At 34.0% G+C, this 22,209-nt stretch overlaps 4 protein-coding genes, 1 non-coding gene and 1 pseudogene across 5 annotated transcripts; 1 reads left to right on the top strand and 5 right to left on the bottom strand.

Annotated features, from left to right (window-relative positions):
* LOC18610934 (AP-3 complex subunit sigma) lies at nt 905–3,639 on the bottom strand. Its single transcript, XM_007046881.2, has 7 exons — nt 3,482–3,639; nt 3,290–3,332; nt 2,999–3,060; nt 2,692–2,788; nt 1,992–2,062; nt 1,356–1,447; nt 905–1,247 (listed from the first exon to the last, which is right to left on the bottom strand). The coding sequence occupies exons 1-7, from the start codon at nt 3,548–3,550 to the stop codon at nt 1,181–1,183; spliced, it is 501 nt and encodes a 166-aa protein (XP_007046943.1). The 5' UTR covers nt 3,551–3,639; the 3' UTR covers nt 905–1,180.
* On the top strand, nt 3,686–4,823 carry LOC18610935 (protein N-lysine methyltransferase METTL21A). Its single transcript, XM_007046882.2, has one exon. It carries the CDS (start codon nt 3,926–3,928, stop codon nt 4,718–4,720), a length of 795 nt encoding a protein of 264 aa, XP_007046944.2. The 5' UTR covers nt 3,686–3,925; the 3' UTR covers nt 4,721–4,823.
* LOC18610936 lies at nt 4,904–10,699 on the bottom strand (annotated as a pseudogene).
* Nucleotides 11,489–11,562, bottom strand: TRNAI-UAU. The gene has a single exon. It is a non-coding gene; the product is annotated as a tRNA-Ile (tRNA).
* On the bottom strand, nt 11,818–14,186 carry LOC18610937 (protein AE7-like 1). Its single transcript, XM_018125801.1, has 5 exons — nt 13,984–14,186; nt 13,626–13,731; nt 13,318–13,417; nt 12,967–13,012; nt 11,818–12,303 (listed from the first exon to the last, which is right to left on the bottom strand). Exons 1-5 carry the CDS (start codon nt 14,093–14,095, stop codon nt 12,203–12,205), a joined length of 465 nt encoding a protein of 154 aa, XP_017981290.1. The 5' UTR covers nt 14,096–14,186; the 3' UTR covers nt 11,818–12,202.
* On the bottom strand, nt 18,558–21,587 carry LOC18610938 (random slug protein 5). The gene is made up of 6 exons (XM_007046887.2): nt 21,297–21,587; nt 20,731–20,793; nt 20,283–20,459; nt 19,845–19,943; nt 19,512–19,757; nt 18,558–19,129 (listed from the first exon to the last, which is right to left on the bottom strand). Exons 2-6 carry the CDS (start codon nt 20,785–20,787, stop codon nt 18,830–18,832), a joined length of 879 nt encoding a protein of 292 aa, XP_007046949.2. The 5' UTR covers nt 20,788–20,793; nt 21,297–21,587; the 3' UTR covers nt 18,558–18,829.

A 22,209-nucleotide genomic window follows, 5' to 3' on the forward strand; every position in this document is an offset into this window, starting at 1 on the left:
TTTTAATTGTTAATTTCAATTTTTTGAAAACATATTTTAATATTTTTTATTATATTTATGTTTAGATATTAAATTTAATTGAATAATTCAGCATCTGATATTTTAATATACTAAAAAATTAAATAATTATTTAAGGATTAAAACAATATAACAAGTGTTTTATAATGTATGATGTTGAAATAATATAATAGGAGTCACGTAGAATATATTCAATCAAAATACAAGTATATAAAATATAGAGCACCAGTTAATATATATCTATATGCCATTACTATTTTAAACAAATCATTAAAATAATTACATTAGAAACCGGCAATAAAGTTAATTAAATTTTAGGTTTTATCTATAATTTATAATTAAAAACTTTTTAAATATAATTTTATAAACATTAATGTTGGAATCTTAATATACTATATATTTATTCAATTTTTTGTTTTACCTTTTTACATATTTTCAGAATTTTATTCTTTTAAAATTTATAATGAAAGAAAACATTACATTTATTACTTTATAAATTTATAATAATATTAAATCCATATATTAAATTCCAAAGAGTCAAAAATATATATAGTTCAATATTATTAATAGTAAATATAAAACCAAATAAAAAGATAGTAATATCTTAATTTTAGAAACGGAAATTTATTTTATAAAGATTTAACTGCCGCAAACAACACCTAAGCTGCGCAGATTAATCTGCAGATAGAGCCTAGAGTAATTCTACACATTATAGAACGAATTGACTGTTCAAACAACAAAAGAACCGGACCATTCAAGAAAACCGCAGACCCCTATAAAAACGGTGGTAAAGTCTACCTGATGCGTGCTTCACTTTAAAAGCAAAATGCCAGGGAAAACTAAATAGCAGCAGAAATCACTGCTCGTACAAGTGTTAAACGGTAGCTGAGATCTCAAAGTAAAAGCATATTATAAATTGCGAGTAAAACAGCTTGTTACCTGTATTTATTTCGTACTACGAAGCACAAAAATAACTAATCAAATATAATAATACCTCTTGACATTGATGCTGTGGACCAATACGAAACAGATCCCTTCACTCAAAGCATTTAAACTTTCACCAATGTACAACACCGGCCCAAGTTAGTAAAAATCACAAGTTATCAACACACACTGACAAGAAATAATTGAGGACTGGTTTGAACAGCATTTGAATGCAGAACTACCTACTTCGCCAACCGGAAGCAGACTTCGGAATGAGTGTGATAGCATTTGAGGCAGCTTCTAACCTACATCATGGTTAAGCATCATCTGTTAATAAGTATAAGTACAATTCAAAAGGGGGAAAACTTGCATGCTTCACACATAAGCACAGAGTTGAGGGAGAGAAAGAACACTTAGATATCTCTTCAACTGCCTTCATAACTTCTGTTGAACTTGTTTCCAGCACTTGACCTCCAAAAATTATCTCATCCAGGATAGTGTGCATCTGCAAAGGATTATTGAAGATTCGGTCAATGAACCCAGCAGAATACAGTAGTAAGAAAGCATTCAACTTACTTCGAATCAGTTGAGTGTACACGTAGGATGTTATAATGATGTCATAAAAAGTGATTATTGAGCATATTCCAAAGACAGCCCCATGGCTAGCTAAGCATAAAAGCACTAATGTTCAGCTAGCTTTGCCAGCAACAAAGTATTGACTACAACATCAACAATATAGGCTATCAAGTATACTGTGGAATTTATTAAGACAAGACGCTAAGGAGTTCAGACAAAGTTAACTTCCAAAGTGACTCTAAACAAGCTCAACTGGAGGTGAACCCCAAAGCACCATAAGAAGCTTTCCCTGCCATCAAGTAATGTTTGAAACCTGAAGCATACCTCATATAAGTTTACCAAGAACATCATCTCCTATGTCATATAATCACTTCGTGCCTATTATTCCAAACTAGCAATATCTTATCTATATGTAGAATCTTGCATACCCTGGCACTAAATAAATGCATATATTATTGATGAGAGGGTACAACCTTGCTGTAATTGAACACAATGTCAAGCTCGCAAACATTCTTGAAGCATTTGTCCAACGTTTCCACAAAAACTGAAGGCATCACATTTAAAGTAAGTTAAGTTATCCAGTATTTGAAATAAATTTCAGCAATTATTGCTATATCCAGCTTCTAGTTTATAAAGGATATGCATGACCAACCTGGTACATTGTTCTCATCAGATAACATGCAATTTTTAGAGCCAAGAAGTTCATTGAATCTTATAGTTTCATACCAATTATTATTATAATCGTCCATACAGAAAGATGGTTATATACAAGTTAACATCTACAAATTGTATTGATGCAACCAAACTTGCCACTTAAAAGACACCTGAGGTCAACTCAGCTAAGTTGGGTGACACAACAGTTATCACTAATTCCAGTGCACATGAATATCAATTTTGTTTTCTTGTTTTCAGTAAATCCTCATACAAGAGAACCTATTTCACAAAAAGGTGTATCTGAAGTGAATTCAACTTCAAATCATCAGAAAAAACCATCAAAAAGGCTCGCTCCAGCTTCAAGAAAAGTTTTCATATCAATGATGCAATATAAATATTTGGACATTTCCCAGTATTGAGAAATTGAAATCTCTATTTCGAAAGGATCGTTTCACAGAAGAACAACATTTCATAACTTGATTACTGCATCATAAGTCTTCCAGAAAATGAGAAGCATACCTTGTATCAAGTCAAGCACAGCTAGTTCATTTTCAGAACTATCAAATACAAAGACAAAGTAAAGAGTAGCAAAATGCTTGTATACAAGGCGACTATCCTGCGAGTGAGAATTCAAAAACAATTAAACAGAGTTCTACAACAAAGCAGAGCTAAAATAAAGCTACGGCAATTACTACACACGATTCAAACGAGAAGTTTAAATCAAGAAAAGGACGAAATGAAAATTAATTGGTTTCTAACCTTAATATAACAAGGAACTGAAAACTGAACTAGAAATGAAGAAAAAATAGAAAGTAAAAGAAGTTACCGGACCAAAAATCGATTCAGCCTCTATGAAATTGCTTACGTTCTCAGCTCTACTGCACAAGACTGTTTAAAAATTAAAATCAAAATTTAAAGCAAAAAGAAAAAATGAAAAATGAAAAATAAACGCTAAGTACGAATTCAAGAACGATTGATTAGGTTAAATCATCAATGAGATTAGAAAACCGCATCTAAAATTCATGCCATCCAAACAAAGCACAATTCAAATTAATCACAGCTAAAGTAAGAAGAAGAGGACGAAGAAGAAGAAGAAAGTTGGATAAGAGATCGGAACCTGCAAAAACGCTTCGTATAAGCTCCTGCTGCTTCTCCACTGGCTGATTTCAACGAAATTCGGAGCCACGTCGATTATTGCAAAGGAATTTGAACAAGGTAATAAGATCGTGATCTTCATTTTTTAAAAAATAATACTAATAATAATAATCAAATGAGAGTAAAAAAATTCAAAAGAGAAAGAGAAATTTACCAGATATTCGTAAAATTTTGCAAGGCGAGGCTTGCCTTGAGTGTTCATCACCATCACAGCTTTTATCATCTTTGCTCCTCTCTCAGCCCACTCCAAAACCAAACAGAATTTTGAATCTGTTTAAAGATTTTCACCCCTAAATATATATATATCTAATGGCCTGAAAATTGTAAATGGACAAAAAAGTCCTCGATCAGTGACTGGAAACCGAAGCGACCATCGGGGTTAAATTAAGAATCTAATAATAATGGACAAACCAAAGTGTTTATCCCATCAGGGTTAAATTAGGAAATGGACAAACGAAATTGTGATGTAATAAATAATATAATAATCCACGTCCTCTCTAGTCTCTACCCTGGACGAGCCCTAGACAAGGAGAGCAGTTTTAAAAATGGAGCGGGAGCGGTCTGAAGTTGGCGGCGCAAAAAGAACGGAGCCAAGAAAATGTCTAGTCAAGAAGACGATGACGAAGAAATAGATCCCGTTAAAATGATCTTGCCTGACGAACAAGAGGAAGGGAAGAGCCTTTCTACGCTAGGTGACGATGCAGCGAAGCAACAACTGCAGGAGCATCATATCCGTTCGGTCGAGTCAATGGTGGTGATTAGACAGCTTCCTTCTGAAGGGCTTTCTTTCCAGCTATGGCCAGCTGCTACGACTCTAGTCACTCTTCTTGACAACCATCGCCATCACCCTAGCAAAAGCCCCCTCGCAACCACCCTAAGCGCTTTGTCCAACGGTGATAATGATCGGAAACTGAAAATCCTTGAGCTCGGCTCTGGTACTGGCCTTGTTGGGATTGCCGCAGCAGTCACGCTAGGAGCTGACGTGACAGTGACGGATTTGCCATACGTCGTCCCCAACCTGCAATTCAACGTCGACGCGAATGCTGACGTGGTGGCTCAAAAAGGTGGGACCGTCAACGTAGCTCCGTTGAGGTGGGGAGAGGATGATGACTTGGAGGTTGTGGGCCGAGAATTTGATCTCGTATTGGCTTCTGACGTGGTTTACCATGATCATCTTTTCGAGCCTCTGATCCAAACGCTGCATTCTCTGTTGAACGGAGGAGGAGGTGGGAAGAAAGTTTTTGTCATGGCTCATCTGAGGAGGTGGAAAAAGGACACTGTGTTTTTCAAGAAAGCGAAGAAGCTTTTTGGTGTCGAGACTATACATGCAGACCCACCAAAGGAAGGGTCTAGGATTGGGGTTGTTGTTTATCGTTTTGTTGGGAAAAGCTAGAAATTGAACGAGTTAAGTCAAATGTTAAAAGAGTTTTTGATGATTGAAATAGCAAAATATTGTTGAAAAAGTTAATGAAATTGATGGCTCTGTTCGATTATTACCTGGCTTTTTTAGTTTGATTTCATTTCGGAGTTGAAATATTTGACTGGATGTCACCGTCCAAGCTCTGACAGCCACAACTGGAAAACTGGGATGAGGGTGGTAACATATGAGAAAATTTACGCAGTTACGGTAAGAAATGTAGGGCATAGCATTTTCATACTAATCCAACTTTTTACAACCAAAGTTACAAAACCCGTTTTCATCAATCGGGAGTGTCTCAGACTCCACGCTCATACAAATCCCCGTTGGCCGCGTCACCGTTGAAGCCGCTTTCGACTTTAACAGCTCCGTCAGTGGCCTTGAATTATGTGAAAAGCACGGCAGCATTCGCAAGGTAAGTCTCCTATATATAAATGCCTCCAACACTGTTTCGGAGCTCGATTCCGGGCAAGTGAGTTGCATCTTGGTCGTGACTGAATAGCGATGCATCCTTCCTATGGATCAAACATCATCGCTTCCTTATTGGTGAGCCTTTGGCTACTGCTTTCATACTTTGCGAATCTCTGAAGCAGACAAAGTGCACCAGTGTTTTCCCGTTTGGATAGACTGCAAATACGCTCGTTCCTATTTTCTTGTTACAGAGAGAGCACATACTGTCACTTGAGATCTTCACTACAGCTTTTCTTTGGCTGTAGAGTTCATCTTTCACCTGTTTCAAAGGGGAATTCAGACAGATGCTTAGACGAAAGAAAATCAAAAAAGTATTATTCGAGGAACCAACGAAATGATATTTGTGAAGATATATATATATATATGCTAACAGGAAAACCTCATACTATGTGCTAAACTGTTTTTCTTTTGTAAGTAAAACAGTTTCCGTACCAGTAGGTTCTCACTCTGCCTCAAGCTCTTGATAACAGAGAAGTTCCTGTATGCTTCACTGGATTTTTTCGGAAGAGGTCCCAGAAATGGAAGCAAGTTCTGCAGGTAAAAGACAAATACCTTAAAGAAAGAGCTTACAATTGATACTCTGATGCCCAAAAGGAAATCTAACAACTTAGATATCAATGACCATATACACTCAGATACAACTGGTTCAGGAGATTTGTAAGCAACTCAGGATTTTGGTACATACCTCTAGCTTAGTCTCCCTTGGTAAGAGTTTGAGTGCCTGAGCTCCATTGATTCTATCCCACCTTCGGCTCAAAAGATCAAATACCTGATCAAGCATAATTGTAGAAACTCCTTCCTCACCCAATTCTTCAGCATCACCATCACTCCTACCACTATCAGTGTTGCTGGGACTAATACGAATATCCTCTGCCCTTCTATTGAGGCAATTTTCTTACGTCCTCCTTTACCTTTAATTGAAGCTGCTGAACCAAACTTTGGGATGCTTGTATTTGGGGATGATACCAAATTTGTAATTCTATTTTCAAAATTCTTGGTTGTTTTTTGAGGATTCAAATAAATCTGTAGAAGCGTGAGGTATATATTGCCAGAAGATCTTACCGGCAGTTGATGAACCACAGACTCATAAACCCGATCACAATAGGCCAGTGCCAGTTCAGGTACATGAAGCTATAAAGGTCAAGAGCAGTTCAGTTAATAGGAGCATATTCATAAGAAAAACAAGAGATTTAAGGAATATAAAATAAAATAAAAAGGGGGTGTGATGTCGGGGAGGGAGGGGGAAAGCATTTTATAGTAGCCTAGCTCAACCAAAGGTTCAACATCATTTTGCTTTTCCTATTAACCATCTTTCTCAATATAAGGAAACTGGATGAACCATGTAAGAAACTACCTTATGAACATATAGTGATAGCGCAAGCTCATGTTGGTTCATTTTTCCCAACAAAATTGCACGCTCTTCAAATAGAGCATCTGGAGGAAGACGCCTCAACAAACCCTCCAAATTGTATCCTGAGATGCTTTCCAACGCAGATAATAATTTCTTCCTAGTTGGTAAATAAGCGTTCTCATCCCATATCTGTTGAGCACTTAGTTCTGTATACCATTCAAGTACTTCTGAGAGATAAATTTGTACCTACAATAGTCATTGATAGTACTATGAGCTGCACTATCACCAACACAAGTGGCAACTATGAGAACTCCAGTGGCTTCAAATGACAACCGAAAGTTATTTTGATTAAAAATAAAGGCTTTACCATTTCATTTTGAAGGTTCCCTGAGATCCCATTTTCATTCATCGCAAGCATAAGCTCCAAGTACCTGCCCTGCATGTTTGGAGCACGCTGCTTCAAATAAGAGTTGACCAAGTCTGCTGGAATATTTCCAGACAAAAAAAGATAAATGGTTTCTGTTGGACAGCTTTCAAGAACAAGCATCGAGAACTCGAGGACAAGCATGGGATCGGTGCCACAGAGAGGCTGCCAATAAAACCAGACAAAGTATTCAGCATATAAAAGTTCTATCACAGCATATTGTTGAGTCCATAAGGTCAATCCATAACAAAATTAACATTATCTTTCATATTATTCAGGGGTAAAACTTCATATAGCCTCTTTCACAAAATATAACATTATATTTTATGTCCTACAGAACACGCATGACCCAAAAAGCCTAATGCTTCCATAGCATAAACTGACCTTGAGATATTCAATAATTGCCGCAGCACTGAACTTTTGGATGAGCTCGGCCTGCTATTGGTTTGATTTTGCCTCTTCTACTAATTGATGTAGAAGTTTTAGAGCTTCACGGTGCTTTGAGTTACTTCTGTAAAGTTCTAATAAAGCAGCATAATGATTCCCTTTCTGAAGAATCTCCTCAAATATTTTTACATCACAGTAGTTAAGACATTTCAGCAATTCTAAAGCTACTGAGGATTGTCCAGTAAGAAGCAGAGCTTGGAGGAGGGCTGTGTCCAGTATTGCTGCCATCTCCCTAGCAGCTGAGTTAATCGGAATGCTACCACGTACCTAAGGGACCAAACATTACTTCAGATCATTAAGAAAGAAAGAATGAAAAGAAATTGGATATTAACAGAACTGATTGCAAGTATTTTCGATCAACATACTGGCATTTAAGGAAGGAAACTTTTAGCTGGCTTATGTCCATAAATTATGCACTTCTGCATAAAGCCAAATTCTAGTGCACGAGCTGATATCGAATCACAAAATATGCTTTGCTTTTTACAAACATTATTAACAATAAAAAAAATTGAAATTAGCCTCACCTTATTGGACTTCTTAAACCTAGCCGAAGTAAAATCATCTCCAACGGCATCTAAAACTACCTCTTCTGTTCCCTCAGCAGCAGCCTTCTCTAAAACACTGAATTTCTTCTTCTGTAGGAACTTGATGAGAGCCATGAGAGTATTGTGGCTCATTTTTTTGAACTCAAGTGCTGCATTCTCATCAGATTCTGATGATTGTGGAAAAAAGGTTTCCAAATCATCCGACAGACCAGATGAACCTCTTGAAAGTTGTGAAGCATCCAGAGAAAGGTCCAATAACTTCTCTGGCTCTGGAACTGCGGTTGTTTTGGGAAGAACAATGGATGGGTACAAAGTAAGCACATAGGTAATATCTATTTGAGATGCCAAAAAGTGCTCCATTGCCTCCTCATAGCACCCATTGTCAAAAAGATAATGAGCGTATCTGCAACAAGGTGACACAACCAATCAAGCAGAATGAATCACTTGAGGAACAGACAGTAAGCCTGAATAACCTGCAGAAAATTTATACCAGGGAAAAGAAGGTTTTGGAAGTATTTAAGGGGTAGATTTTCATATGCAGTGTTTACAATACCTCGAGAACTGTAAGGAGAATGACCTTGAGAAAATAAAGGAGTATGATGGTGTGCAAAGTTTTTTAAAAGGTGTACACTATGCTGTGGCATATTAAACATAAATAAGCATTGGAATGATTAATTTATTCTTATTAAACATGATATAAGCCAATTAACTTGATATAGCTGCACAAAGTAATAACTGTTAATGGGGAAAAATACACCTTATATGAATTGACCCCTCCTTTGCAGCTCTAAGGCTTGCATCTTCTGGTGGAAGAAGCTTACACAAGGCCAATGCTTCCTCAAAATTTCCAGATGCTGTTAATTGGACAATCTGCAATGCAAGCAGGAACATTTAATGCAATAACCAAAGCATTTCTTCAGAGTTAGCATATGCAGACCATAGTCAAAAGCATAAAAGAGTTACAAGACAAGGGGCAGAATATGATGTTCAAGCATAAACAAGGGGGAAAAAGAATGACCAACGTTCATATAAAAGCTTAAAGAAGGAGGTGCATCTGGATTTGAAGCTGCAGTTGTTTAATCGCGTTAAACTTCTTAAGCATACTAGGAGTACCTGCGCACCAAGAGGAACAGGGAAGAGCCCACAAACAGAATTTTCTAATGCTACAATGACAGCATTGTTACTTTTTATAAGATGACGTGCATTTTGGAGGACAATCGTCTGTATCAATGGATATGGAACTCGAAGAGAGCGAATCTGCAAAGAATAGTTAAGTGAAAGGGCATAAACCAAATTTAAGTCAGCAAAATCCAATCTTCTTTAGCAATTAGTCATGCTACCTCAACGCGTCTTGTTAACAGAGCTATAGCATATGGCCTCTGGATGACAACAACAGCAGGAGCTTCGGACCAACATATCCTATCAGCTTGAAGAAGCTTTCCATTTTGATCCACAAAGACTCCAATATTTTCCTAAGGCAGCAGGAACAGCACATCTTATTACTCCCACCCAAAAGAATCCTAGAGTCATGAATAAATGATTAAAGCGAGTCAGTACCTTCCCAAGAATAAGTTCCCCAGAGGGAAGAGCAACAACCAAAGGTGGCGCTATCTTCTCAGAAGAAAACACCTCCGACAACACACCATTCGTGGCATTTAGGATCATGTATTCCTTTCTAATTCCTAGACATATGTTCTCACCACACCATGACATCGACTTTACAGTATCTGGTACACCAAAATCTTTCACCTCCACAAAACCTCGTCCTCCTAAAAAACATTTTGCATATCAATCAATTCCACTAAACAGTTAGCAGACTGATAACAATTAATTCCGAAAAATATTTATCCAATTTACAAAACTGAACCAAAAAGAGAGATCTTATTTTCCTTTTTATTCATAAGAAATTGCTAAATAATAAAAAGCAAAACCATAATTACCTATTCTTATTGATTGTTCAATATAAAAAATGTAAAATAAAGGCATTGGGTTCTCTGAGAAATTTCATTTTAAAATATTGAAAAATATTACTATTTGCTTTTTATCCAAACAGACTTTCTACTATTTTTTTTCTTCAAAAAGTTCAAGAAAAAGATAGCAAAAGAAACAACCAAACAAGACCTAAATATTCAATTAGAAAGGTAATTTACAGGTAACCAAAAATAAAGAACAGAAGGAGAAATCGAAGGACTTACCGTCATGCCTGAAAATACACACTCTCTTTTGCCTGGCAAAGCAAAGGAAGCCTCTCTGGTCGTCCCAAGAGTAGGAATTAGCGCCATTAGCTTTGGCCATCACAGCAATGGTTTCCAAATTCGGTAGCCGATGAAAAGCGATCGACTCAGAGAGCGATAAGAGTAGCTCTCTCGATTCCAATACTTGCATTAAGAGCAGCGCCTTCTTTGAAAACCTTGCAACGGTTCTCTCCAGTGCGTACGGCTCCTTCCGCAAAGCGTGCTGATCGATCGGCGGAGACTGGTCTGCGCCGGAGGAATCTGGACCGTAGATTCGAAGGGACCCATCGGAGCAACCGAGGAAGAGCTTCGAGCCATACGATTCGATGGCGTCGATTTTAGTGGGACAATCGTGGAGGAGCTCGAAGGAATCATAGGCGCTGTGCACCGTTTTCTGGGTTTCTTTCCGGCCTCTTCGCAAATCATTGGAGCATTGCTCTATAACGTGAGAGCTTCTACTTTTGAGATGAATATATGTTTCAAACTACGTTGTTTCCTTTCAACCGCACATCTAAGCGACAGCCTGATTCGTTGGAGTTAGGTCCCGCGCTTTTTTGTACTCAATATAATCCAATTACATCCCGCCACGTCGAATCCAATAAACGACAAACTGGTAAAGGAACATTTTACCTATGAAAATAAATTGAAAGATCATCAAATTCCCCTTGCCTTCTTTTTTTTTTTGGTTGTTTTATTCCATAATTTTGAAGGAATCTCATTGAATAGGATAACTTTTATAATTTTAAAAATTAGATAAAATTTATAATTTTGAAAATTAAATAACATAAATTAGATAAATTTTAAAATTTTGAAGAGACAAATAAGAAAAAAAACATTTATATTGAATATGATAAATTTCTTAATTTTGAAATGACGAAGAAGAAAAATAGCATTTTCATGAATAGGATAAATTCCATAATTTTGAAGAGGCAAAGATTGAATAAGATAAATTCCATAATTTTGAAGGATGAGTAAGAAAGATAGCATTTTCATGAATAGGATAAATTTCATAATTTTGAAGAGGTGAAAATTGAATAGGAAAAATTCCATAATTTCGAAAGATTTGCAAGAAAAATAGCATTCTCATGAATAGGATGATTTTCATAATTTTGAAGAGACAAACATCGAAGAAAAATAAATTCCATAATTTTAATAGCATAATTAGTTATATAAATTCTATAAGTTTGAAGAGGTGAACAAGAGGATAAAGCATAATTAGTTAAATTTTATAATTTTGAACAGGTGAACAAGAAAAATAATATAATTAATTTTTGGACCCGGCGAGGCTCGAACTCGCGACCTTCGGCTCATAAGACCAACGCTCTAACCAACTGAGCTACGGGTCCAATGAATTAAAAGAAGTATGTGATGATCAAGGAAATTTGATAATGTTTGATTTATATAATTATATGCATGCCCATGATACGGCTAAAAAGGTATTGATGGATCACAAAAGTTTTATCCATCAAAGATCTTCCTTTTCTCTCTATAGTTTATCGTGGCTTTGACACAATATGACATCAACAGCATCTTGTTCCACAATCTCAACCTGCTACTTATGCATCAGTAAATTACATTGCAAAATTTGGGGAACAGAAAGATAAAGCCAACTCAAGAATGTTTCCAGAACTCAATCCAAGTTTTCAAACAAAAAGGAGTCATTTCACAAGACAACTATTTCTGCAAATTCTAACAAGTCCTGCTTCTGAATTCCATCATACATAAAAAGGTTCCCGTGCTCTAAATTGTTACACTTTGCCACATGAAGGAAGGCCATATGATAAAAAACATGTAGCACCATTAGTTTTCCCCCATCTAAAGAGATATCCTAGCTGCACTCTTCTGCATGAAGTAAAACGAGGACACACACAAAGCATATACACTCAGCGAATGAAAGCTACATCACAACAAAGTCATTTCTTATTGCATCTGGAGCTGCTGACGTTTGATCTGTACATAAACTTCATAATAGGTGAGCGTACTTGGTCAAAGCTCATTGGAGTAAAGGCACTCGTCCACAAGTTGGCGAAGATTAGGATTTTCCAATGCAGCGGCAACTCTTTCTTTATCATTTAGCTGCTTATTAACTGAAGAAAAAACAAGGCGGAACATTTTAAGGATTAGATCAGGGAGACCGGAGACTGAAAGATGAAAATGGGGAAATAGATCAGCTGACTCTATTGAGATAACACATTAGATGCTAGAAAACACTCACATAACATTCAAGTTTCAATGGAGGCTTCATAACTCACTATAGCAAGAAAGCTTGATGAAGGGCAAACTATTACAGGATATGAATTGACTCAGTTAAATGTATACTTCTCTTGATCTATCATTTCTCTTGGTAAAAAAATCCCGAAGTTTTTGTTCAGAAAGAACAAACTAAAACATTAAAATCCTAGCATACATAAATCATACCAAAGATATTTCATTTATATATTGATAGACATCTTTTCCACCTAAAAATGTAGATTTTTAACCTTTTTTACTGTTAATTTCTGCATTGGCCGGTACACTAAAAACCATTAACATATTTCATTGTAGGAAGTTTCCACTTAAGCATACGCATTGCATAAGTGATCAAAATATGTTGGTCTCGCTCTTCAAGTTATCCTGAATAAGATTGTATCTCCCAGATGAAACTTGAACAATCAGTCCCCCGAACTTCAGATAAGATGCATTTATTTTCAAGAAAAGTATTCAAAAGAGCTACTCAGATAAACTTCTATATACTATTTTTCCAACTTCACCTGATTCTTCATCAGCATGAGATCCAGGTGCAACTTTGATGTCAACCTGTAAAGATAAAAATCATTAAACCATAAATGATTTCCAGCAATCGTAATAAAAAGAAGAAATTATCGAGACTTCAAAAATTTACACAAAAGGAAGAAGGAAAATAGAGGATTATAAAGATTCAAAGACTTCTTTTTATCGGTTTAGTGCTTACGGAAGAGGAAACAAAATTGCTTCTTTTCAGAATTTTTATTTCTAAAACAACAATGCAATAGAATTTCCTTTTTGGTGAAAACAAATTGAGAGGAAAAATTAAATAATAAAGACTTTTAAAATTTACAACTTGATATAGAACAGAAACTGACCTTAAAATGTGGAGGAAAACATTCTTTTAATTTAACCCTCAGGCATAGACCGATTACCGCCGCCATGCTGCAATGCTGAATAGTGGGAGTGAAAGTTATCCTAAACCATTAATCAACTATATTACTACATAATAAATAAAATGCAAAATAATAATTAGCTTTAAAAGGCAACTGAACAAATTAACACCACAGTTTCAAGATATTGAACTTAGAAAACCTAAATTTACTAATTCTAAACTCAATTTTGCTCAAATTGTCACAAATTTTGATTAAAATCTAAATCAAAATTAAAGTGAGAAAACACTCACAGAATTCGGCCGAGCTTCTCATCGACGGTGATTGATTCCTCGGAGAGAACACTAAGCTGCTCCAATGAATACGGATGTTCTGGATCTCTTATATCCCTCACAAAATTTACAATTCCAGTCAAAGATCACAACATTTTTTTTCTTTTTTCAACTTCGATTTTTCAATCACAGAAATGAGAAATACTCTGTTTTATTGCTGAATAAATGCAAGCAAGCAACTAAAAGCTGTACATGAAATCTAAATTCGAGCTAAGCTAAGAAAACAAATTGAACAAACAAGCTCCTTCATTTTAATTGTTGAACAAAAATAAATCAACATCAGATAAAACATGGAAACTGAATAGTACTAAAAGGATATCATAGATTTCGAGGGGATCAACAGCGTCCTCACCGTGAGGATCTTCGCTTCGAGCGACTCGTTCTTTCTTGGCATGAACCACTGGGTTCGCATTGATCAGGCCCAGAGTCATTTTCACTGTTCTTCGTTTCTACGTTTGGTTCACGGGACCTTTCTCGCCTTCTGGTCTTCAAGTCGCTTCGGTGGAAGACAAGAAAGAACTTATTGAAGGCGTTGATTGCTGATTAGTTTTTTGTTTCTTCTTCCATTCCAATGGCGTAGTGCCACGTCACTTACTTTTTTTGTTTGGTGGGGTAAAGTTCTCAAAAGGCAATGCATTCTGATCTTGCCACGTGTCATGTTGGTCATGGTTGCTAATTATTCCGTTGAAATTTTGCATTTGAACATTCTAGATAAATTTCTTTTTCTTTTTTATGTTTGTAGTTGGTTTTTTATTATGTAAAAATTGAAAGGTTAATATTTGATAGTTGATACACCTGGTTATACATTATGGGTGCCTTTTTTTTTTAACTGAGAAAGAGAGAAAATTCGAATCTTACTCTTAAGATATGATAATTATACATCAATTAATAAATTCAATATTCTGATACTTATAAGTACGTTTGGTACAACACAAGTGTGAGAAACATTCCCTACAATTAAATTTCAAAGAATTACATTACAAGATTTGATTGATATTTTGGGATGGAAATCACATTTTCCTTCTCTCATGGGGGACAGTTACTTTCTATTAATAAAGGGAAAGTAAAAAATAAAAAAAATTTTCAAATTAACCTCTTGATCCTCTTATTCTATTTTTCGTTTTGTTTTTTTTCTCTTTTATCTTTTTTTCTTTTTTCTCATTATCCGTACGAAGGGTAGTCAATCACTAGCACATTTGGATAAAATTTCATCTCCAAATTCGATAATTTAAGAGATTAGGACTTTTAGGATTTTATAAAACCTTAACTCAAATTTTCAAAAAATTTGGAAGTATTTTGAGAAAACTTTGTGTTTTTTATACCAAAAATTGAGAGAAACACTTTAAAGGCATGCTTGGTTGGGGAAAATGGAATAGTCATTCCTCTCATATTCTTATTATTGAGATAAAACTACATTTGGTTCAATGAAATGACTATTATTCAGAATAATCATTCCAAGAGAAGTTTGAATAGCCATTACCAAGACCCTCATTGGTAATAGTTATTCCAAATTGTTGGGAATAAGAAAAAAATTTGATTAGACAAATATACTTTTTTACAATTTAAAAAATTACCTTATAAAAAATGCTAAGCCTATTTTTTCTCTCTCTCTTCCTCACTCCTTTTCTCTCTCTAAAGCACAAAATACACAAAATTTTTTACTTTATTTTCAAAAAATGAGAAATGAAAATATTTAAATATTATTTAATATATTAATATTATTTCACCATAATAAATATTATAAAGCATATTACTTAATATTATTATTTGAATATAATAAATATAATAAAGAATATTATTTAGTATTATTTAAATTTAATGAAAAATATACTTTATCTCTTAATATTAAATATTATTGAATTATAATAAAATGTTTAATTATCTTATAATACAAAATATTATTAATTATAATAAAAATATGTTTGTATTTTGGTGAAAATATCATTTAATTATAGTAAAAGTTATTTTGATTTTATTGTTAAGAATATTTTTATCTTTTAACAAAATAAATTCTTTAATTTTAATAAAGAGTATTTATTTCTCGTCATAGTTTTTTTGTTTTTTAATTAAAAAATCTTTAAATTTTAATAAATGGTATTTTTATCATTTACCCATTATTCTTTAACTATTCTTAAAATTATTCCTGCCAACCAAATAATAGAATAAGTAATAATAGCAATTTCTATTCTATTACATTCTCATGAACTAATCTACATAATAACTATTCTTTTTCTATTCTATTATCTTTGAATGACTATTCTATTTTCATTATATTTTTTTTAATGAATCAAGCATGCTATAAATGGTTTAGAATCAAAGAAATTTACTAGGGAGTTGAGAGGATTTAAGAAAACGAGGTGCTTTGGTGTTGTGGTTATGAGAGAAATGAAGCATCATACACGCTTAAAATTGTAAATCTATCAATCTATCGATAAATTATATTTAAACTTTTGACCACAAGTATCTATAGTGTGATCTATGTTATTATTTATTATTTTAATAGATAAAGTTGAAAAGTTTAAATTTTATATTAAAAAAATAAATTTATTCAACTTTATATTTTTATACATAAATGTAATTTTGTAAATTTATATTACATTTTTAATAAAGTACTTTCAAACCAAATACTATATAATATAATCCTTGTATTTCCTACAATCATCACTTTTTCATGTTTTACCAAAAGTTACAAAGCTATCTTCCTAACAATTACATTCTTAATAATCACATACTCAATAATCACAATCCCAATAACATACCAAACACAACCTATGGTTCATTACAAATGATGATGTTTTGCGGTATATTTACAATGTATAAAAAATATACACTGTCAACAAGGGCAAAACTAAAGTATTTTTAAGGGAGTCAAACAAAAAAGGCTTAACGATCAACGAGAACTTCATATATTATCTAATTCTCACATGCAATATATGTATATTCACCTATGCAAGTTAAAAGAATAAATAGCACAACACTAGTTAAAAGAATGTGTCAAAAATGTAGTGATATAATGATATACTAATATTTCAAATTAGTTCAAAAAAGCTCACTTAAAATGACATGTCAAAACTCAAAAAACTTCAATAAGAAATTCCAACCTATTAATTTGGATTTGGATATTTCTAACTTTTATATAATTATATTATTTGGATGAAAAATAAATTATTAAATATTTAAATCAATAAATTTGTAACTGACATATTCTGTTAAGAGTAAAAGAAAATAGTTAATATAAATAATAACATTCAAAATAGAGGGTCAAATTACCTCCATCGTCACAATGATTAACAAGAAAACTAAATGATACAAGTAAAAGACTTATTAATACCAATAAATATTAATACTGAGGAATGCTTTCAATGTTTTCCGAATTGTTTCCTCTGGAATGTTTATAAAAGGTTATTGCATAAAGTACTGATCATCAATTTTAAGTATTTATTGTTGCTTGGCAAACAATAATCCTTTTTCTATACCAAAAGCGAAAGGGGTCTAAGGTAATTTTTTAAACTATAAATATATTTTAAAAAATTAATAAAAAAAACTCAATAAAAAATTGGAAAAAACTGATTGAAGTGACAAATAGCTTCAACTATGAATTGTTTTGGAGAGATCAGTAGTAGAAGGAAACCTTCGTTTGAAAATAAGAGCAAGGGGCGGCTTTGTTTGTTTTGGAAAAATAGGTAGTTTCCGGAGGAAGTTTTCATCCAAAGGATTCTACTTGTTATGGCTTATGATAAACTTAAATTTATATAGACTTAGTAGGTTTGAGTTAGTAAACTCATTTTTATTTTTTAAAATTTGATAGGCTTAGTATATTGGGTTGGAATTTATATATTGAACTTAGCTAGTAAGTATAAATTTCACAAAATTTTAAAGAGTCAAGTTAAGAAAATTTTGAAAAAAACTAATTATATGTAATGAAATTAAAAAATTTGGGGGGGCCTTTATAAGAAGGAGGAGCCACCCCTGACTGCTACTATATCAAATATAAATTCAAAATAAAAAATAAAAATTTAAATACTGCTATAATTTATTTATATTCATTTAAGTCTTGTTGGCTTTTTAAAGTAAATTAATTCTGTTTGCTTAATATTTTGATTATATATTATTTATATAAAAAAAACAAATAATAAAAATATCAATGAAATAAATTTTATATTTTTTTATACATTTAAGATTTGAAATCAAATTTAAAATTCTAACTATGAAAAACTATTAGTCATCGGCTTATACTATCATGGCCGATGTTTGAAAAACTATTAGTCATCCGTTTATACTATCATTGCCGATATTTGAAGTCATATACAGGAAATGATATGTTTCCAATAATATCGTACGCTATGAATTCGCTTACAAAATTAATATCGTACGTTTCCAATATAACTATAAAGTCATATACAGGAAACAAAGAAACAACTTTATGAATTCGCTGCTTCAGTGCCTTAAACGATCGTACGTTACCGTTTCACGTAACGAAGTCCATGAATACTGCACGCCCTATGAGAAAGGTTGCATTGACATGAGCCGAATAGGTCGGTAGACGAGGTAATCAACTTCAGTCACGAGATAATTAAGTTGCACGTAATTTTAAAATGCTTATCAAGGATTAAAATATGAATTTATACTTGATATATAAATTTAAAAGTTAAAAACTTTTAAAAATAAATATTTATTTTGAAACCTTTTACACATTAATGAGTGATACTTTGATCACGAGTGATGATACCGTTTATTTACTATACACTAACAATGCATTGATTTCGTGAGACCATTAATGAACAACAAATGATGTTTAAGTAGATAATAGAAATGGATTTAACAGGTAACGACTAATTTGGCACTAAAGACTGGAGAGACCATAACTTTCGAAAAAAAAAAAGACCGGAGAGATCATATTTACTCATGCCAACTAATAAACTAGCAGCATCTTCAATCTTTTGTTGGGGAGAGGGGGCAAGAAAGAAAACTTAAGTAGCATTTATAATGGTTAGCAGTGAGAACAAGAAATGACGTTTATTACAAAAGGCAAGAACTGGATGTTTGATATGCAGTTCCCATTTAGGTTGATTTAAATTTTAAGCTAATCTGTTGGATTCAATCCGGTGGCTGTATTTTACATCACTTGATTCTGCCAGACCATTCTGGATGATGGGCAGGCTCTCTCAGCTTGCTGCCTGTGCAATGGGTGTTGGCTCTGGTGCCACTTCAGCCACTGAATACCCATTGCCAATGTGGTAGGGCTTCTCATCAATTCCCCAGAACTTTGCAGTTTTCACATCATCCTGAGCCATCAACCGTGAGAACTCCTCATGATCGTACTTCAGAGAGGCTTTTCCCCCAAATTCACTGGGAAGGTTTTCAACATCAAAGTATGATTTCATGAGCTCCACACTATCTTTGTTTTTAGGGTAAACAAACTTCACCTTTTGAGCTGTTTTTGGATCCAGAAAGTACTTGACAGCCTATGGAGATGTACATAGCACAATGTCAATCGAATGAAAGATATAGCTCCTAAAGGAACCATTATGCAAAATGTTAGTGCCGCCATTTAAGATTGACATATTGCATTCAACCACATTGAACTAACTCCAGATCTAGTCCGCTCTCTAGGTTCACCAATCTCTTTCCTGACAGCCCTTTTTGTATAATATTAATCAGAATTCATGGTAATCAACGTGCACCAATTCACTCTCTGTTTCTCATGTGATGAAACGAGCTAGCAGTTAACTTTTACACTAGGAAGAAGACAAAAGATTTGTTTGGAACATAGACCAGAAACTAGGATAATTACTGAATTAGAGCAATAGCTAAACTAACCAAATGGAAAGAGTCAGGAGAACAAACCTTATAGAATGCTTCAAAAATCCTTGGTGGATTATACAAGAAAGCAATGGCCAGCCTCTCTGGATAGTGGCTTTGTAGAATGTAAATGATATCACGAGCTGTTCTGACAGAAATATTGGTGTTTAATGAAAATCCAGTGAAATCTATCAACCAGGACATTTGTTCCTGGCCCTCAGAGAGGTTCATGATAGCATTTTCTAAGAGATAGACCAGATGGCGGATGTTGTTTTCTGCTGATGTTGTGTTCTGCCAAGAAATATAGGTGGAAAAATTAATAGTGCAAATTAATAAAAGATTGGTGACAAAACAAACTGAAGGAAACCAAGTGCAAACCTGCATCCCAGGCCTCATTATAAGCACAGTCCTTCCATGACGGTCATGAAAATTTGCCCTGGAAACTTTTCCAGTCTCTCCTTCATGTGCCACTTCATGCTGGAGAACATGTCATGCAGTAAGTTCAAGAAACCAAAAATAAAGCAATTATTGCCAAAAATTGCCCCAGTTATAAACTCATAATCATATGCAAATACCGAATGAAACACATTATCAAGTTACAAGGCAAGAACGATTATCCAGTTTCATTCAAAATTTTTAATTGTATATTAAGACACCAAAACTGAATTAAACAAGTTTCAACCTGAACCTACTATGTAAAGTTTATAGGATTCTAACAGGATTTGGAATCTCATTCGGTCCTAACAAGACAAAGACTGATCAGAACCAACTTATACACATAACTAAAATATGGAGGCAGTAACTTATCTAACATACCCAGCGGATTTCTTCTGGCTTATAAGCTGATCGCCACTTTAATGTCTCTTCCAACATTTTCTTTGACTTGTCAACATTCCAATTCCGAGCTTCCAAATATCTCCTCAGGCATGCATCGGTGCAGTACTTTGAACTGCGTCCAGACTGGGCCCCTATAGCAGTCTTGAGTTCACTGACCTGCATATCGACCAAATATCAAGAATTTACTAGCAATTGCACCCCAAAGAATACATCGACCCTACTAATTAACAGAAAATTCAATTACTTTAGCCTTTACACCTTCCTATTTACCTCATCAAGAGAAAGTCTGGTAGCATTTCTCATTATTTTCAGAGTTTTGATCAACAGAGACTACTAAAGATGGTTATGCCGAATTGCTGATAATTAACTAAATATGTTCCCCTTCAAATGTAAATATGAATTAAAAACTAAATAAATAAATAATTACCTTTGCATCCCGTTGCTCGGAATCATCCGTCTGTGTATGCCTTCTCCGAAGAAACATTTTTCACTGCAAATAAAGTCAACCACAATTTTAATAACTAATAAGACCAACTTTAAAGTTTAATTCTCCGAATTAATTTTATTTTTAATTCTCTTAAATGAAAATTCGAAAAGCAAAGCAGAGGAAATGAAAATCATGGCCACACCGTTTTCATCTTTCAAACATTTAGTGAACGACTACCGGACTCAGAGCTCGTAAGGATCCATCACTTTACAAACATTTAAAAACAGATCTATCCCTGCCTAAACTTTCGAAAAAAAACAATATTTTCTTCAACTCTCATGATCAACAGAAAATTTTGGAATAAATAAATAAAACGAATCAGTCAATGCTGGTAGATCTACTCCACAACACCATAGGTATTTCCTAACAAAAAATAATTCTGCGGTGAAACAAATAGATTGACGATCAGTTTTTCCAACGGCCGACAGCCGGCTTTTTCAACGGCCGGCACAAGAACTTCAAACGTTAAACAAAAACAATAAAAAAAAAGAGAGAAAGAAATATACCCGGTTAAGCAAAAACAGCTGAATATCGAAAGCTTTCAGGGCGAATAAAAAAGAAACGGACCAGATTTCGTGCCGAGGAAACGAGGAAAATTTTTGAGCCTAACAAAGTGTCATTTAATTCAAGCGAGAGCAAGACCGAGAGAGAGAGAGAGAGGGGGGAGGGGGGGCGAGGAGTCTCCTTTATTGTGGTGGGAAAGCAGGAGAGTAGACTGGGTAGGCGAGGCCACAGTGTTGGCTATAGTCTATGCGAGCGCACAAGCGGGGCCCGATGCAACTCCGATTCTTGCTTCTTGGTTTGCCCCTCCGTCTTTATAGTGGAAACGACTTTTACAAAAGGCCAAAAATTTGGACCATCAAAATATTTCCTTTTCGGGGCACCAGTTTGGACTCCAATAGCGGATAGTTTTTTATCCATTTATTATTTATTATTTCATAGACGCCAAAATTAACTCTTTCCTTTCATTGGAAAAAAAAAATCTGGAAAAAGAGGGTATACGGTATACAACACCAGCAATTAACTGGCCAGACCCTTCGTTCTTGAAATTTGTTTAGAAACGGCAAAGAATTAGAGTACTTTGTAAACAGATTCCAGTAAAGTACATATAGTTTTATTAAAGTATTTTTTATTCAAGTGTGATTATAAATAATTAAATCTTTAAATATTAATTTTGTTTTTATATATTTTTTAGTTTATATATGATTTATGATTGAAATCATTTATTTTAAATTATAAATTGTTTAAAAATTTTTATTAATTTCATTTTGATTAATAAAAAAATTATTATTGAATTCAGGTCATATTTGATTTTGTAATGAGTACTCACATCAATTTTAACTAAATTAGTGAGTTCGGACTTTACTCAACTTCTAACAAATTATTATTAATATAATTCAAATAAAGTATGAATATTAG

The sequence above is a fragment of the Theobroma cacao genome, chromosome 1 (assembly GCF_000208745.1).
Source record: "Theobroma cacao cultivar B97-61/B2 chromosome 1, Criollo_cocoa_genome_V2, whole genome shotgun sequence".
In the NCBI taxonomy this organism is placed as follows: domain Eukaryota; kingdom Viridiplantae; phylum Streptophyta; class Magnoliopsida; order Malvales; family Malvaceae; genus Theobroma; species Theobroma cacao.